The 20,107-nt window shown below is 39.2% G+C and overlaps 1 protein-coding gene across 5 annotated transcripts in view; it reads left to right on the top strand.

Annotated features, from left to right (window-relative positions):
• Positions 1-20,107, top strand: part of LOC140487885 (lysine-specific demethylase 4C-like) — a 427,159-nt gene that overhangs the window by 180,694 nt on the left and 226,358 nt on the right. For all 5 annotated transcript variants that reach the window (XM_072587280.1, XM_072587271.1, XM_072587299.1 and 2 more), the window contains one exon: positions 19,623-19,828. In XM_072587280.1, the coding sequence (XP_072443381.1) occupies positions 19,623-19,828 (206 nt within the window). The remainder of the gene's footprint in view (positions 1-19,622; positions 19,829-20,107) is intronic.

Raw genomic sequence — 20,107 nt, 5'->3', positions numbered from 1 at the left:
TACTGTTGAGCAACTGTTAAACCTTGACATCCACCTCCCCCCGCCCCCAAGCTGGAGCATATTCTGTGCCCCTGCCTCTCTGTGTTTCCTCCAATTGGATGTTCAATATGGCGGAGCAATGATTAACAGCTGAGGGAGGATGGTATGTGGTAATCTTCAGGAAGCTTCCTTACCCATGTTTGAGCTAGTGTCATGAGACTTCATGGGATTTGGAGGTGATATTTAGAACTCAAAGGGAAACACACTGTCCTCACTCTATACATCTGTACCGCCACCTCTGCTGGGTCAGTCCCATCAGTGAGAGAGGGCATACCCAGAAATAATTATGGTATTGTCAAGGACATTGTAGTTAAGGCATGATTCCATGGTTATGACTGTTTTTTCCTTTGGTATGGCTCTTTTAGTTAGTGCTTGAGTATTCTATGAAAGAGAGTCGAGAGTGTGGTGCTGGAAAAGCACAGCAAATTAGGCAGCATCCGAGAAGCAGAGGAATCGACATTTTGGACATAAGGCTTATGTCCGAAACATCGATTCTCCTGCTCCTCAGATGCTGCCTGACCTGCTGTGCTTTTCCAGCACCACACTCTCGACCATGATCTCCAGCATCTGCAATCCTCACTTTCTCTGTTCTATGAAACAGCCCTCCAAATTTTGGTACTAAGTCACAGACATTTGTGTTTATTATTGAAAACATCAGAGCATGTTTCTGATAGGTAAGCCTGCATGTCATAATATTTGTTTGAAGTCAGTGTAAGGTGGATGAAATGAATTAATGCTCAATGCTAACAGTTGAGAGTTACCCACATTGCTGTGAATCTGCAGCCAGACAGGGCAAAGATGGCAGATTTATTTTCTTTGTTTATGGTTTATGGAGAGTGCTAGCTGGATCAACATTTATTGCCCATCCCTTAATGCGATTGAAAAGGTGAAAGTGAGCTACCTTACTGACCTTCTATGGCAATGTACTGTGGACAGTCATTTTCTTCCCTGAAGGGCATTAGTTAGCCAATGTGTTTTTTTTATAATCATAGCATTTTATTTTCCATTTATTAATTGCTTGAATTGAAATTCCATCACCTACCATTGTGGAATTTGAATTTGAACTTCCGTTCTCCTGATTGAAGACTCATTTCCTTGGCTTGCATTTACTGTGCATGTCAAAATGCCTTGCTTTTAATTGAAGTCGCTTGATGTTGGACGTTAAGGCTCACCGTAATGTCTACTGTAATTTTTGTTTTGTGTGAGTAATTTCTTCATGTGCATAACATCTTTAAATTATTTTGTGCACCTGCATGCGCAGTAATTTAAAAGTTTCAGACACAGTAAAGCCTGTAGGAGTCTTTGGCTGCTGCATAGCTTAGAAGGAACATTAATTCAGGCTCTGACATATGCATTATATCAATTTCTACAACAAACTTAAATTCCACTTGTTTACTTATGCATGTTAAATTTAAAATTCTGCAAAATTAGAAGATTCAAAAACATTCCATTGCTACAATGGAAAACATTTGAAGAAATTATGTAAACGTAGCTTTGATAAATCATTTGAGTTATATTTCCCTCAATAACAATCTCGGCGCAATAATTTTTAAAAAGCAGCTTTGTCCGTGATGCTTACAAAATTCATCCCAGTGATGATTTATCTTGCAGGTTATCAAGAATTAACTTTTGCTGACAAGTTTTAAACATTTTGGAGGGAGCAGTTCTTTGATTCATGTGTGAATGTTGATTTGAAGTCAAGTGTTTATTTTACAGTACGCACCAGACCCCCAAACCCACAAATCATTTAACAGAAGGATACATGCCATAATTCAGTAGACTCCAGTTACATGGTACACAATGGTACTTTGCTTAAGATCAAGAGGGATAATAAACATGGCTTTGTGCATGGAAAATCATGTCTCACTAACTTGATTGAGTCTTTGAAGAGGTGACAAAGAAAAGTGATGAAGGCAGAATGATAGATGTCATCTATATGGACTTCAGCAAAGTGTTAGACAAGGTTCTGCATGTTAGACTGGTTAGTAAAGTTAGGTCACATGGGATTCAGTGGGACCTTGCCAATTAGATACAGAACTGGCTTGAAGATATGAAAAGAGGGTAGTGGTAGAGGGTTGCTTTTTGGATTTGAGGCCTGTGACGAGTGGTGTGCCACAAGGATCATTGCAGGGTCCGCTGCTTTTGTCATTTATATAAATGATTTGATTTGAATGTTGGAGGCATGGTTAATGAATTTGTGGATGACACCAAAATAGGTGGTGTAGTGAAGAAGATGATCTCCGAGTACAATGGGACTGTGTTCAGAAGGACTGATGAGCCGAGAAGTGGCAGATGGAGTTTAATTTAGATAAATGTGAGATCTTGCATTTTGGTAAGGCAAACTAGGACAGGATGTAAACAGTTAGTGGTAACTCCCTGGGGAGTGTTACCGAACAAAGAGACCTTGGGGTGCAGGTGCATGATTCTTTGAAAGTGGAGTTGCAGGTGGACAGGGTGTTGAAGAAGGCTTTTGGCACACTTGCTTTTATTGGTCAGAACATTGAGTATAGTAATGTCATGTTACGACTGTACAGTGCATTGCTGAGGCCACGTTTAGAATACTGCATACAATTCTGGTTTTCCTTCTATAGGAAGGATGTTATTAAACTTGAGAGGGTGCAGAAATGCTTTGCAAGGATGTTACTAGGACTGGAGGGTTTGAGTTATGAAGAAAGGTTCATTAGGCTGGGGCTTTTATCCCTGGAGTGTTGATGGCTGAAAAATGTCATCTTAAGAAGTTTATGAAATCATGAAGAGCATGGATAGTGTAAATAACCAAGGTGTTTTTCCTAAAGTAGGGGAATCTAAAACTTGAGGGCATAGCTTTAAGGTGAGAGGAGAAATATTTTAAAAAGACCTGAGGGGTAGCTTTTTCACACAGAGACTGGTGTCTATGGAATGAGGTGCCAGAGGAAGTGGCGACAGGAGCAATTACAACCTTTAAAAGGCACCTTGATGGGTATCTGAATAGGGTTTAGAAAGATATGGACCAAATGCTGGCAAGTGGGGCTAAGTCAGATTGGTTGTCTTGTCAGCATGGTTGATTTGACCAAATTGCCTGTTTCTGTGCTGTATGAGTCTATGAGTATGAGCATAATTATAGGCATTTATCACTCTCCGTTTTTATTTTAGTTTCTTCTTCCTTCATTCTTTTTAAAATTAATATGAATTATGAAGACAATGATGCTGTATTTTTTCATCAATATGATGAATTTCCTATTTGAGCTACTAGATCAGTCACAGAAGTGAACCTCTAAACTTTTTTTTTGCTTTTAAAAAATATAGAAATCTGAGTTAATGACCCAGATTTTGTGGTCAGTACAAAGTAAGTCGTGAGTTTTCGAGTCGAGAGTTCATGGAATGCCTTGCCAGTAGCAGTGGTGGACTCTCCCTCTTTATGGGCATTTAAACGGGCATTGGATAGGCATATGGAGGATAATGGGCTGGTGTAGGTTAGGTGGGCTTGGATCGGCGCAACATTGAGGGCCAAAGGGCCTGTACTGCGCTGTATTGTTCTATGTTCTATGACCTCGAAGAACTCTACCTGCAACGATCTAATGAGCTCTATGGAGTAGTTTTCAATCTTCTCCTCTCAAAATTCATTCTGACACCATATGTACTATCTAGTGGCAGTGATGTCATCGGGTGGGCTAAACATACACTCAAGTCATATTGAAGAATTCTCACAGACAGCAAACCACTTGGTAACAACAGGCGTTATCATTAACCTTTTGTAGTTTTGCAGGAAACAAACAAAAGATTGGGCCATCCAGATGAGATTAAGGTCAAAGCTGAAATACCACAAACTTAAATGTAATTCAGTTTTATTATTTTAATAATTTTGGAGTCAGTATCATGGAATGAAAATATTTAATATCCGCGTAAAATGCAATTAGTTTCGAAGAGCCAGAGAAGTCAATTTTTTTCTGTAATTCCAAATTAGTTCACCATTTAAAGAAAATACCCATTTACAGTTAATTCAGCAAGGCAAAACAGTTTCAAAGTGCAGCACTCTAGGTAGCAGTTGTCCTGGTCAGATCCAAATTGAGACGACCTGAATGTTGTCTGGAGTCCATGGGAAATAGACAGTTTCAAAGATTTTCAAAGCATAAATAATTGGGTAAAAATATTGAAGTTCTGATCAATTCTGTTGTCTGTGTTCTCAATTTGAAAGTACTTCAACAACACATTTCATGAAGCAGGTAAATCATTGACAACAATGTATATGTTTAACTGCTCATTTTGCGATGCCAAAAATTGTTTTCAGTTTGACAGAACAGTGATGATGACGACTCCTGACAGTTTTGTCATCAGAACACCACCTCAGTTCTACAGAGTATTATACTGTTTTTCAGCACTGTATCTTGAAAATATTTTGCGTTTGAAGGGGAACAGTTCATGTTCATTCAAACAATTTCAAGGTTTAAAGGTTAGGTTATGTGACTAAATTGCATAATTTTTGCTTGTATTCTCTTGAATTTAGAAAGCTAAAGGGTGATCTAATCAAGGGATTAAGTGATTTGGTAGATTAGATGTGGAGGATTGTTTTTAATGCTGTCCTACCTATGAGGTTTGACGTCTGGACATTGTTAAGTCCAGTGGGAAGAGCCTAATTGCCCACTTAAGGGCTTACCCTACTACTGCTACAATTTAACTATAAGTGACAGAGGCCCCATGCCAAATGACCAGTTCCAAAGTTCTCGTCCATAGCCTTCAATCACCGCCCCAACCTCCTCATTGGGACCTGCCAGTTTGGCACATTAACAATATCCCAAACTCTTCATTGCTCCATTAGGAATGTAGTATGTATGTTAAATGTGGGCTGAAAATGTGTTGCTGGAAAAGCGGAGCAGGTCAGGCAGCATCCAAGGAACAGGAGAATCGACGTTTCAGGCATGAGCCCTTCTTCTTCAGGAAGAAGGGCTCATGCCCGAAACGTCGATTCTCCTCCTTGGATGCTGCCTGACCTACTGCACTTTTCCAGCAACACATTTTCAGCTCTGATCTCCAGCATCTGCAGTCCTCACTTTATCCTGTATGTTAAATGTGGTTTGATGACAGCACCTTGCAGTTCTCCTTACTTCCGTATGACTTCCTGCAGTTATTGCCCCACCCCTTACTTTCCTACTGCTCTCCTCACTCCTCTGCTCACCTGCCACTCTCTTCACTCCTCATGCTCTTCTGCCACTTTCCTCACTCTTTTCTCTCTCTCCCTGCTTCCTTGTTGCTCCCCTCAGTTCACATTCTTCCCTCATTCCCCATTCTCCCTGCCTCTCTTTTGAAATCCCCGTTCCCCTGCTGTTCGTTTCAGTACCAATTGTTCTCTGCTACTTTCCTTGTACTTCTTGCTTCACTGCTATTGTCTTTACTATTTTTACTCCTCCCTGATGTCTTAGAGTCATCGAGATATACAGATATCCCAACCCAATCTAGACCCACCTGCCAGCACCCGGCTCATATCCCTTCAAACTCTTCCTATTCATATACCCAGCCAGTTACAATTTAAATGTTGCAATTGTATCAGCCTCCAGCACTTTCTCTGGCAGCTCATTCCAAATACATACCACCCTCTGTGTGAAAGAATTGCCTCTTAAGTCTCTTTTATATCTTCCCCCTCTCACCGTAAACCTATACCCTCAAGTTCTGGACTCCACAACTTCAGGGAAAATACTTTGTCCAATTATCCTATCTATGTCCTTCATGATTTTATAAACCTCTGACACTCCAGAGAAAACAGCCCTAGCCTATTCAACCTCTCCCTATAGCTCAAATCCTCCAACCCTGGCAACATCCTTGTAAATCTTTTCTGAATCTTTTCAAGTTTTACAGCATCTTTCCACTAGGAAGGAGATTAGAATTGCACATAGTATTCCAACAGTAGCCTAAACAATGTCCTGTATAGCCACAACATGGCCTCCCAACTTCTGTACTCAATACTCTGACCAATAAAGAAAAGCATACCAAATGCCTTCTTTCATGATCCTATCTACCTGTGACTCCACTTTCAAGGAGCTACGAACCTGCACTCCAAGGTCTCTTTGTTCAGCAACACTCCCTAAGACCTTACCATTAAGCATAGAAGTGCTGCTAAGATTTGCTTTCCCAAAATGCAGCACCCAAGTTAAACTCCATCTGCCACTTCTCAGCTCATTGGTCCATCTGATCAAGATCCAATTGTAATCTGAGGTAACCCTCTTCGCTGTCCACGCTGACCACTACACATCCAATTTTGGTGTCATCTGCAAACTTACTAACTATACTTTTTATGCTCACATCCAAATCGTTTATATAAATGACGAAAAGTAGTGGACCCAGCACCGATCATTGTGGCACTCCACTGGTCACAGGCCTGCAGTCTGAAAAACAACCTGCCACCACCACCCTCTGTCTTCTACCTTTGAGCCAGTTCTGTATCCAAATGGCTAGTTCTCCTTTATTCCATGAGACCTAACCTTGCTAACCAGTCTCCCATGAAGAACCTTATTGAACGCCTTACTGAAGTCCATATAAATCATATCTACCGCTCTGCCCTCATGTCTTGCTTTCCTGCCGTTCTTTCATCCTACTGCTTTCCTACCTTCTCATATCCCTCGTTCCCCATCACTCTCTTAGCTTCCCTTGCTCTCTCTGCCACTCTTTTCACTTCCTTTGTTCTTTCCTCTCTCTACACATGCTCATTCCCCTCCCTACCCCACTGCTTACTTTCCCTCTCCATCTCTATTCCAGAAATGAACCAGCAATGAAGTATTACAGGGGAAATGGGGATGTGGTGAGGGATCATAGGGGAGTGGGAAGATAGACCACTGGTGACGGGCCATGGAGTAGGAGGGAAGGTGGTCCAGTGGTGAGGAGCCACAGGAGAGTGGGGAAAATGGTCTAGCAGTGAGGGGCCTTGGGGAAGTGGGGAAGTTAGTCCAGTGGTGAAGGGCCCTGGGAGAGTGAGGAATGGATGCAGGGGAGTGTGTTGAGGGGCCATGGGGGAGTGGGGAGTTTGGTCTGTGGTGCCATGGATGTGAGAAGAGCTGTAAGGAGAAGTGAAGGAGTTAAGAGAGTGCTTTGAAGATGCAGCAACTGAGATTTCAGGTTGTACATTGCCATAAGCAGTTGGAGAAACTAATTTTGGCAGTTGCCGGAATGTGAGGGCTGTTTTCTTCGTTGTGTTGGTGGTGATACGTTGGTATTTGACACTAATACTTTGGATACTGAACTTTGTTAACTTTGGATTTGTGTGGTCCATTGCTTTTTGCTAAGCCATTGTTCGACACTATTTGAATTTCCAAATCACAACATAATTGACATTAGTTGGATTTAGTTGTCATTTCCTGCTTTACTGGCACAATGGTGTTATCATGGTATTGTATATCATGATTTCATTTCAAATAGGTTTAGTGAGTGGTGAATGATTCTAGGCAAGTAAGGGTAGGAGAAAAAAGTGAAGCATTCTTTGATCCTTGAATCAGTGTCGAGTTTGAAGATTGACCTTAGTTCACTGGGAGAGGTGTTAGGAATGCCAATCTGGCATATTTTACAGTGAAGTTGGATCAGAGGATCACATGCCTGCTGGAAAAAGTTGACTGTGGACTGTGTTGTTACATCAAAAGGATCATGGAAAATGTCTGTAGGCACCATCCCAGTTAAGATTGATGGTGAGCAACCATGCAACAAGCAAGAGGAAGATGTTTCATGAATATTTCAATCATTGACCATGATGGAACCCAGTAAAAGATCAGCTGAATTTTTCGCAAGCACTTTCTGGGGAAAAAAAAGCTGAACACCATTCTGCCTCCTCCTGAGAATGCCAACTCAAATATTGGTATGAATTTAAAGGGGTGCAGCAAGATGTTGTAGAAGAGGTTGCTATGAGGATGTGGAGTGACAAATGAGTTAGCTTTTGTGGAATTGATGATTTAATTAGTATTTAGATGTGGTTAAATGGAAAAGGCAATTTTTAAAAATGGTTATTTTACATTTAAAATCTGTAGACCTAAAGGTAGTTGAAGATGACCTATAGTTCTGTAGCTTACCTGATACATACCACATATGCTCAAGTAATAATGAATCTCATGTAAAAGTCGAACCCCTATTTTTGGCCAAATAAACTGGAATTTTCCACAAATCTCATGTAAAAGTTGACTCTAGTTCTTCGCAGTGAGAGGAGAAAGATATAAAAGAGACCTAAGGGGCATCTTTTTCGCACAGAAGGTGGTATGGGTATGGAATGAGCTGCCAGAGGATGTGGTGGAGGCTGGTACAATTGCAACATTTAAGAGGCATTTGGATGGGTATATGAATAGGAAGGGTTTGGAGGGATATGGGCCGGGTGCTGGCAGATGGGACTAGATTGGGTTGGGATGTCTGGTCGGCATGGACAGGTTGGACCGAAGGGTCTGTTTCTATGCTGTACATCTCTATGACTCTATAGCAGATCAACATTTATGAGTCAGTATGCTGGCCATCACGTCCCGCTCCGCTCCCAGTCTTCTAGTTCACTGGCTGCGAAGTTCGACTCCTGGCTTTCAGAACTACTGTAATTTGTTTTCTTTTCTTTGTTCTCTAGATCAGTTGGGCTTCTGCTAATGATACGGTATGAATTTTGACAGGCAAGAATCTCAGCCACTCAAAATTAGGATCCATATAATAGTCAACCCCATAAATTTCTCCTTAAAAAGTAGTCAAAACAATTAGACTATTACTCAAGTATATACGGTAACATACTGTAAGCTAGTGGGTTTTCTGTCATATGAGCTTAGTTTTAATATTTGGTTCTTTGAAAGTACAGGTAGTTCTCCTATAATGCTGTAGTTACATTCCAGCAAAACCTCGCTTAATTGACAGAAGTAATGGGGCTTATGGGAAAAGTGGGGTTAGGAGCAGACCAACAAAAAATATCACTCACGATCACTTAAAATCACCAAAAAGTTAAATGCAAAGTATAGCGCAGCTTGAATGAAGGTTGAACTCATACTTATTAATGAAACCAAAGTAAATTTAACTCAACACATTTAAAAAAAAAGGAAGCTGCTCTCTGCACAGTACCTCTCACAGAAAGCTGCTCTGTTGGCAGCTGACATCAACGCAGAATAGTATGAAGGCCAGTGCTGACAGTGTGCATGTATACAAGGGAGCAGAGAATTTGGCGCGGACACCGGAGCATGCTTCAAATGGCACAGAGATCTTGGTGCGGACATTAGCGCCTGTGCAGAATGAAGCGCGCAAACTGTTGCTATCTCAGCTGATGGTGCTACTGGGCAAGTCAGAACCCAGAATGAAACCTGATTTGATAGATTATTGTTTTCTTCTTTTTAGACACATAGTGGGCATTCCTGATGGTACAAAGTTTCTTTTAAAATCAGAACAGTAATTTATTGTACAAAAGATAAAAATGCGAATAAACAAACGAAGCTATCAAGATATAGAACACAGTTTAAAAGACCTTAAAGCACACAATAAAGCAAATCTTGTTTCCTGACACAATCCATTACAGACACAAATATGAAGTAATTATCTATCTCAAATGTTTTTATGTTCAACTTAATTGATCTAACTTATTCTTTCCAGTTCTTTACATGTATACTTTAAAATCTGAGAGCTTAAAATTTCTCAGCTTCTTATAAATTTTGAATCAGACACTCCTGCTTCAGAAGTTAAAAGAATTAAACTTTACACTGAAGTAGCTGTTTTCCCTGAACTGTTGTGAGAGAAACTATATTTACTCTGACCCCAATCGGATCTCCTCTCAAAGCTTTCACGTTTTGGGATATCTTAGCTAAAATAAATCGTTGGTTATCCTGAACCGAAAAAACAAGCGAATTATCTTAAATGTTTACCCTAACTGTCCTAAACCATTATAATAAAAAAGTCATCCATTAACATTCCAACACATCCCTACTCTCTGACACATATTGGTTCAGTTCATGTTCCAGAAGGTTTGTGTGATCTAGATATTTTTTCTAAAAAAAACTTTCTGAAGGGTAATTAAATCCATACGACCAAATCTCAAAATAATGTTAATACAGCAAACTTTTTATTATCCAGCATCTATGGGATGAGGAGTGTGCTGGTTGATCAAATATCCCAGATAATTACGATCCAAATGATCAATGTAAAAACACACACTAAGTAATAGAAATGAATTGTAGGGTATATACATATCACTAATATACATTACTTACAGCATAAATTACTTAAATAATAATGTGAGTTTGCCTTAAATAAAACTTATCAACAGAGAGCATTCTCACTCGCAACCTCAACTAACTGCTCAGATGTCACAATAGATTGCGATATTTGAGGAGAAATTGACTTGAAATTGAATCAACTGTAGATATTTCATGCAGCCATTTGATTGAACAAGTATATTTACATTGAGATAAATAAGCTAAAAAGCTATAATATTTGACAGTATACTACAGTAAATGCCATGGAATTTGAGGTCTGTAATTTTTGTCAGTTTATAGAGTGTACCAGTTCAAAATGCGCCGGTTAAAACAAAGTTTGTTGCATTTGTGTATTGCACTCCACTCAGCATTATCTGTAATATTGGCACAAACATAAAAGGCAAAATGCAATTTCCAACATCCTCAATGAAATGTAGATATTTTATCTTGGAATTTGTTTTGAAATTCATTTGACAGAGTTTTGTGAAACAGGTGGGATATGTTTGGAGAATTCCTTTAATCTGTTTGTTTCTTTCTATGTTTGGAGCATTGTGGAAGAGCTTGGAAGATATGTGAACAACTTCTGAACGTTTCCCTGTTCCTCTGTTAATTTACTTTGAGGAACAAATTTTTTGCAGAATTTTGACCTTCTGCATCAAAGATTTGTTTTGGCTCGATTGCAGTGGTTTATCTGACAGACTTTTCTAATACAAGATAGAGACTTCTTTTTTTTAATATAATTTGTTGCTGTACTTTTCAGTCTGAGTGGCTTCTAAAGTTCAAGTATTGTCTCAAATGTGCGAAATCTGGAATGACAGAGGATTGACTTTGAAGTGTGGAAGGACTCTGAATCCAAGATAGTTACCTGTTAGCAAAAAGAGGATCATCTTGTTGAAACTTTTACAGTGAATGCAGTCTTCTGAAAAAGATTAATTTTGTTGGATTCATTGGGCGGCACAGTGGTTAGCACTGGTGCCTCATAGTGCAAGAGAGCTGGGTTCATTTGTAGCCTTGTATGACTGTGTGGAGTTTCATATTCTCTCTATGTCTGTGTGTGTTTCCTTCCATGGTCCAAAAATGTGAAGGATAGGTGGTTTGGCCATAGGAAATGTGGGGTTATGACGATAAGATGAAGGTCTGGATCTGGTTGGGATGTTCTTCGGAGGGTTTGTGCAGACTCGATGGGCCTCTGTCTGCACTCCAGGGATTCTATGATATGATTCTGTGATTCATTTGTATCACTGTTGTAATTAGTCACTGTCTTTTGTGGCTATAAACCACTCTGTTGTACTGTTAATCCTAAACATGGTATACCAAAGAAAATAGATTAATTACATTTTAATATGTAATGTTCACAGGTCCATTTCAGTTTGACATGTAGGCCTGCAGTATGTGGAGGGGAGTGTAATAAAAATTTCAAATTTTGCTGTTGTAGAGAAATTGCTCATCTGTAAGTGGCTAAAAGCATATTAAGTAATGTAAAGAATAACATTAATAAACTTCGTGCTAAATAATTACTAGTATGTTGTACATTTTACAGCAGTGTTAGTTGAACCTTGACTCTTCATTAAAGTTAGATCTGAAGTAGGTTTTTAGGCAGAAAACATTTCTGAGCACAGAAGCCATCTGCTCTAATTTTGTTAGTTATTCATAGTTGGCCATTATGGCTAATGTAAATGTGAAAAAATGCTTGTTCAAATTGAACCAAAAGAACTTCCTGAAGGTCCACTCATCTATCTTTCAACTCCTCCCTGCAACAAGCCACAGTGTGACAATTATCCTCGACACCAACTTAGCAGGAAAGCCAACGATATGAGACAGCACGATGTTCACACAATATGTTCTAAAAATATGAGCAGGGAACCAGAATAGCCATTTGACCCTTTGAGGCTGGTCAGCTGTCCAATAAGATAATGACTGATATGATTTGACTTCCGCTCTACTTTTCTGCACAACGCCAATAATCTTTCATCACCTTGGTTATCAAGAGTCTATCTACCTCTACCTTAGAGATATTTAAAAATTCTGCATCCATTGCTTTTTGAAGAAGTGAATTCTAAAGACTCTGAACCCTCTAATCAAAAAATCTTGCCCCATGTCTCTTGCCTTCCCCAAGGCAATCACAATACAAATGGACACTAGTTTTCAAGTTGAGGCACATTCACCAACACTAAACTCAACCATGTGTGACATATTGTGTAATGCAATGCAGTAGGTGAACTAATAACATAAGGTAACTGTAAAACAGCTGCAAATTAAAGAAAAATATATAGCTGAGGGACCAAGCTGCACCAGTGTTACCTCCTTACAATTTTCTTTGGATGGACTAAATTCCAAAAGGGAAAATTGCACAAAAACCATAACTAGAAAAAGGATATGAAACCCAAAACATGTAAAAGCTCCCAAATACCACTTCTGTCTTCATCATGCTGTAAGCTATGAACTATCATAAAACAGCTGCACTTTTCATTAGCAACTGATGTCATATAGGAATTCATGTACAAATAAAGAACCCAGCAATTGCCTGAGAGATCAGAAAAGCCTTGGAGGCTAAATTGTAGAGCAGCAATTAGTCATGAGTTTTGGCAATGGGCATTGAATACTTGCTGCCTTAGCAATTGTGATCTGTGCTTAAGAAATGAAAATATGATGAAGCATTGCTTCTTTTTCTTTGTCAGATATTCATGATTATATAATATGTCAACCTTACAAATTTGTCCGTACAAATGTTTTAATGATTCAGTGATGCAGCTCGATGGTTTACTCCAGTTTCTATGCTGAAGACAAAATGAAGTCTATCGTAGGAGAGATGGCCTCTGTTGGAAAGATGAAATTTTGAAAACTAGTAGCTAGTATTGTAGTATTTGCTGATTATGAGTCAGAATCCTGAAGAAAAGTACAATTTTTGTTAAGAAACTGGCGACTACAATCTCATTTGTTTTATTTCCAGTTTCATATGAACTAGCAACACAGGTGTCACGGTCTGAAAGGATTTTGAATAGTTCTTTTAATATAATAGATTCAAATTAGAGTAAAAAGCCAGTTTCTGTGTATTATCCTTTGTCATTTAATCTGCCTCTCTCTAGCCTGTTACCTAGCTAATCCTCTATCCGTGCTAATGTATAATTCACAACGTCATCAACTCTTGTACATCCCTTTATGTATCCCAATTGTTGCATTTTCAACAAGCTGTAATAAATTTGATGAATACTGTGAACTTTCACAAAACCATGTTGACACTGCCCAATTGTGATTTTTCTAAATATCCTCCTACTGTGTTTTAATATGCTTGAGCATTTTCCCAATAATAGATATTTGACTGACTGGCCTTTAGTTTACATCTACTTCAAACTGACTCCCACAGCTACTTTGACTACACCACCTCCCACCCCCCTCCTGCAAAAATGCTATTCCTTACTCCTAATTTCTCTGCCTCTGACACATTTGCTTCGAGGAGGATCAATTCCACTCCAGAACATCCCAGATGGCCGTCTACTTCAGGGACCACGATTTCCCCTTCCATGTGATTAACAATGCCCTCCAGCACATCTCCTGCACTTCTCACATCTCCGCCCTTGAACCCTACTCCTCTAACTGCAACAAGGATAGAACAACCGTGGTCCTCACCTTCCACCTTAGTAATGTCCAGATACAATGCATCATCCTCTGTCATTTATGCCACTTACAGTCAGATCTCACCCCTTTGAGCATTCCTCTCAGACCATTCCCTCCGCGACTCCCTCATTAGTTTCCCCCCCCACCCAGCAACCTACCCTCCACCCCCAGCACAATCCCTTGCCACCGCAGGAGGTGTAAAACCTGGGCCCACACCTTCCACCCCCCCCCTCCCCCAATCTCCATCCAAGGCCCCAAAGGATTCTTCCACATCTCACAGAGATTTTCCTGCACATCCAAACATCTCATCGACTGTGTCCACTGTTCTCGATGTGGCCTTCTCTACATTAGGGAGACAGGACGCCAATTTGTGAAATGTTTCAGAGAATATCTCCAGGTCACACGCACTAAACAACCCTACCGCTTTGAAGCCAACTACTTCGACTCCCCCTCCCAATCCACCAAGGACATGTAAATCCTAGACAGCCTCCACAGCCAAATCCTAGCCATCTGACAACTGGCAGGAGAACACTTCATCTTCTGCCTTTGGACTGTCCAACCATGCACAATCAATGCCGATTTCACCAGTTTCCTCAGCGCCCACCCCCCAACCTTATCACAGATCCAACACAGCACTGCCATTTTGAACTGTCCCACCTGTCCATCTTCCTTCCCACCTATCTGTCCCACCCTCTGCTCTGACCTATCACTATCGCCCCGAATTTCATCTACTTACCACATTCCTATCTATCTGCTTCCTGCCCCCCCATATATCTCTCGGCCTCCTTTCCTCCACCCACACACCTGATGAAGGGCTTATGCTCGAAATGTCGACTCTCCTGCTCCTCGGATGCTGCCTGACCTGCTGTGCTTTTCCAGTGCCACACATTTGGACTCTGATCTTCAGCATTTCCAGTCGTCACCTTCTGGCATTTAGTTGCTGCCTGCTATCTGTTGTCCTCCATTCTTGAATACTGATATTACATTTGCTATTTTTCAATCCAGTCGACACTTTTAGAATATAGGAAATTTTTGGATAATGACTACCACAATCAACTAGCTCTGCAGCCACTTTCTTTAAGCCACTGGGTGCCGGGTCCAATAGCCTTGTAAGCACTAAGTTCCATCAGTTTTCCAAGTATTTTCTGTTTGGTAATTATTTTAAATTCCACCACTTTCTTTTTCCTGTTAATTTTCTACTATTCTTAGGATTATTTTTGTGATTTCTGCTGTCCAAACAAATGCAAAAGAAACTCTACCATTTTCATTGTTTCCCATTATTAGTTTTTCAGTCTCACCCTCTAAGACACCTCTAATGCTGATTTTAGTTACTTTGTTCCATGTACTTGTAGAAGCTCTTAATGTATTTTATCATTCCACTTTAACCAACCTTGATATCTTCATGCCCTCTTAATTGCATTTCTTTAAATTTACGCAATCATAGAATCAGTCTAAAACTAAAGTACTGTGGATTCTGTAAATCTGAAATAAAACCAGAAAATGCTGGAGAAACTCAGCAGAAGAATTTGGAAGAATTTGTGGAGAGAGAAACAGAGTTAATGTTTTGAGTCAGAAGACTTCTACTGAACTGAATCGTTAGGGTGCAGATGGACATCATTTGGCTCATTATGTCTGTACTAGCTCGACAAATGAGCAATGCACCGCATACCAATTTCCCGCCTTCTCCCAATATCTTTGGTTGCCATTTCTTTGCAAATAACAATTTAATTACCTTCTTAATGCCGCATTTCTGGCAGTGAATTTAAGACCCCTAATCACCTGTTGCGTGAAAAGGTTTCCCTCCAATCACCTTTGCTTTTTTTTTAACTGATTACTTTAAATCTGTACCCTGTCTTTTTTGATTTTTCTTACAAGGGAGCATTTTCTCCCTATCAACTCTGTATGGAGTTTTCAGGACATCAAATACTTTTACCAGATCTCCTCTCATTTTTTTCTTGGGAAAACAATTCCAATCTCTCCAATCTATCATGATAACTGAAATTCCTCAACCTGAAATCATTTTCACAAATCTCATTGCACTGTCTTCAATGCCTTCCCTTGTTTAAATGTTTAAACAGACTCCAAAGGTATCTTGTGAAATATATGTTGCTTTTTTAAAAAAAAAATTGTCCAAGGTTCCAAGAGAAAAGAACTGTAAACCTAGTTCGCAATGTTGTCCTTTCAGCTCTGTTCTCTCCTTAAAAGAAAACAAATTTGTTTGGTTACACTTGGATGACTTTGATTCTCTCAAATGCTGCTGTAAAATGTGATCCAAAATGTTAAAAAAAAGCTGGTTGCACCTGGCATGAAGTGACCAGTCTAAGTGAATTTTGATGTCTTCTGTGGGAAATAAATTTGACATTTATTCAGTGGTATTGATCCATATTTGAAATAGTATGAAGTAGAATTAAGTCCTGTTCTGCACCTGCTTGCTATATTTGTTTGGATATGACTACTTAATGGTGACAAGTGAAGTTATGTAATTTGCAACACTGAATTCTGGATGAACATAAATCATCAATAGGAAGAAACTGAACAATGCAAACAAATTTATGCTTAATCCTGGTTTGTGCATAAGATTTGATATGTACTTCAAAAAGTATATACATATTCAGCATTTGTTTATATTTTTTTAGATTAGATTAGATTACTTACAGTGTGGAAACAGGCCCTTCGGCCCAACAAGTCCACACCGCAACCCACCCATACCCTTACATTTACCCCTTCCTAACACTACGGGCAATTTAGCATGGCCAATTCACCTGACCTGCACATCTATGGATGATGTGGGAGGAAACCGGAGCACCCGGAGGAAACCCACGCAGACACGGGGAGAACGTGCAAACTCCACACAGTTAGTCGCCTGAGGCGGGAATTGAACCCGGATTTCTGGCGCTGTGGGGCAGCAGTGCTAACCACTGTGCCACCGTGCCGCCCTAGATTTAAATCTAGTTCATCAACATTGTCAAAATGAAATGTAAATAATTCATTAACATTGACTTTTAGCATCACAATGTTTGTAGACTATGATGATTTTAAACTGAATCTTTGAGTTTGTGGTTTTGTGGCTACAATTAATGCCAAATATGCTGAGGTGGATATCAGTGTAGTATTTGCAATAAAAAAATCAGGTTGCTAACTCTTTGAAACAATGTGAAAGTTCTTCTCTGGATGATATATCATGCTGAATTAAGCACAGTGTAACTTTAACGAAAGTAATTTTCTTGTCACATGTTAGATTTAGTGCAAATAAATTGGCAAACCGGGACATTCTACTTTGTATGCATGATTGCTAACTTGGAGAAATAAGTTTAAAATGTCTTGCTTGGGGGCTTTATTTGACAAACGTAAATTGCTATGAAGTGTTTAACTTCATAATCTCTTTAGTTCATGACTATGCAGAGACAGATATTGTTAAGTGTGTTACCATGACTAAACAGTGATACATTTTTAGTTATAAAATACATTCAGTAACTTTAAATGAAATATTTTATGCACATGTAGCAGAACAAGACTGATCTCTATCACCTTGAATTTTAAAATTGTTGCAAGAAAATTACTATATCTTTCCCTGAAAATCATCTTAAAAAGACGCTGTTCTACCATTTTTAAGTTTCAAGATAATTAATTCTTTTTATTTACATATTTATAAGAAACAGTGCTAACTATTCATTTTTGATATGTTCAGTGATTCTCATGATTATTAGATAATTTATTGAATATTTTTCAAATTCTTCAACTAGTTCAGAACCAAAACCGTTAGCAATAAGTTCAAGCTGTGATTTAAAATTCAATGCAACTAGATATGGAGCTCAGAAAGACTTTGCTTCTTGCAATTTTTTTTTCATACTCTCTTTTTCTGTTTCTCTTGCTTTTCTTGTTTTTTGTCTTATATTCAGGTTTCTGGTTTTCTCTACTGCATGGCTTTGCCTGATAGGGTTTTGTTTTACTGCCTTTTAACTGAGATGAGAGGAGTACACTGTGTATCTCTCTAGTCCTACTACTACGTGGGCCTCAACATAAATGCAACTTTTTATCTGTCCCCTGATATTGTCAGTTCTATTTTTTTTCCTGTATTAAACATAAAATATAAAGATCTATAAACCAAGTTAGCTAATAAAAAAATGCTTGTTCAAGATGCAGTATTAAGGATTCTTTTGGGTGCTGTTCAGGAGAGCAGACTTGGCCACAGCTCCAGTTACCACACTGGCCTTGTAACAAGAGGTTTTTCAGAAACACTGGAGCCAGGCTGGGAGACTGCCTATCCTTCTCCATACTGGCCAACTGAAAAAGCCCAACAATCTGCAAAGCTGCAACCTTACAGTGGTAAACTCAGGCAGGATGTGTGCAGTAAGCAAGCAGATATCCCAAGACATTTGACTTTCAAGAAATGCCTTATTAGAAAATTGTGTTCCACTGTTCTTTCACTGACCTCTTTATTTAAAATAAAAATCCAGGTAACCTCTAAATCTTAAAATTCAGGTCAAAGATTATTAAATATGAAGCCACAGTAACACTTGGCTGTTGCTTGACTAAACCTCTCTGCGCTTATAGTTCCTATGCCTGGATGGTACTTGATGTCATCCAGATCAAAGCAGTCTGCTTGATTGGAACTACATCACAAATATTCAGTTTCTTTTCCACTGATGCTGAGTCCCAGCAGAGTGTACCAACAACAAGCCCACTGCAAAAAATCACCAAGGCTTCTTAATTGGCACCTTCCATTCATCTAGAAGGACAAGGGCTGTATATAATTGGGGACACCACCACTTGCAAGTTCCCCGCAAAGGCACTGGGCATCTTGACTTGGAAATATATCATTAACTCAATGACAATGAAGGACGTCCAGGAATTCCCTTCCTAATGCTTCAACAAATGGTCAGCAGTGGTTCAAGAGGGCAGCTCATCACCTCATGAACAACAAGAGATGGGTAATTAATGGTTGGACAGCTAGTGACACCCACTTTATAGAGGTTTATAAAATCGTGAAGGGTATGGATAGGGTAAGTAGAGAAGGTCTTTTCCCCAGGGTGGGGGAGAATAAAACTAGAGGGCATAAGTTTAAGGTGAGGGGAACAGATTTAAAAGGGACCCGAGAGGCAACGTTTTCATGCAGAGTGTTTCTACGTGTGTGGAATGAGCTGCCAGAGGAAGTGATGGAGGCTGGTACAATTACAATGTTTTAAAGGCATCTGGATAGATATATGAATAAGAAGACTTTACAGGGATATGGACCAAATGATGGCAAATAGGGCAAGATATGTTTAGGATATTTGGTTGGCATAGATGAGTTGGATCAAACGGTCTGTTTTTGTGCTGGACATCTCTCTGACTCTATAAACTCTTTTTTATTGTACTATTATGAAAGCCTTCACATTTTTCTTGAAGTGGGATGCACAGAATTAGCTGCAATATGCTAATTCAGGCCAAAGCAAGGTTTTATGAAGGTGATTCATAATTTCTTTCCTTTTTGTACTCCATCCTCTATTTATGACCTAGTAATTTTTTAATCACTGTTTCAACCTATCCTATCATAATTAATGATTTGTATGAATGTAATCGCAGGTCACTATGTTCCTGCACCATTTTTAGAATTATTCCATTTAGTTATGCAATGAAGGGAGAAAAACAACACCAGCCATCTTCTCAAAAGCAATTATTGATGGGCAACAAACGATGGCGATATCTGTGATGCTCATGTCCCATGAATACATTTTAAAAAGCACTGTTATTTTTTCATGTAAGTCACAGAGGCCTGCTTTTGCAAAACTTATCAATTGTTTTAATCCAGTTTTATCATTGTTGTCTTAGTGTACCTGCCGGAATGACATGGTGAAGATATCTATGGACATCTTTGTAGAAAAATTTCAACCAAGCAGGTACACGCTGTGGAAACAAGGGAAGGACATTCAAACTATTGATCACACAAAACCTACTCCAGAATCAACTCCTGAGTTGGAGGCTTGGCAGAAACAAAGAAAGGCTACACCAAGAAAATCTGGAATGTCTTTGAGGAGGTAATGTCAGCTCATTCAACTCATCATTCAAGTGGAGATGTGCAATATGTATCAGTTGTGGAATTAAAAGTTTTCAGACTCAATTGATTTGCTTTTAAGCGGGGCTAACTAATTTTGTCACTCTTCAAATTTTCTTTAACGGACTTTGCTTTATAAATTTACTGTATTTTAGCCAGTGTGTAATTACTTTGCAAACATTAAATATGTAACTTGAAAATATTCATTACCAGCCATTAATGTTTGAAACCTTAGCATGTGTTAGAATGTATCTGTTCTAAG

The sequence above is a fragment of the Chiloscyllium punctatum genome, chromosome 2 (genome assembly GCF_047496795.1).
Source record: "Chiloscyllium punctatum isolate Juve2018m chromosome 2, sChiPun1.3, whole genome shotgun sequence".
Taxonomy (NCBI): domain Eukaryota; kingdom Metazoa; phylum Chordata; class Chondrichthyes; order Orectolobiformes; family Hemiscylliidae; genus Chiloscyllium; species Chiloscyllium punctatum.
This window is presented reverse-complemented; position numbering and strand designations above follow the sequence as displayed.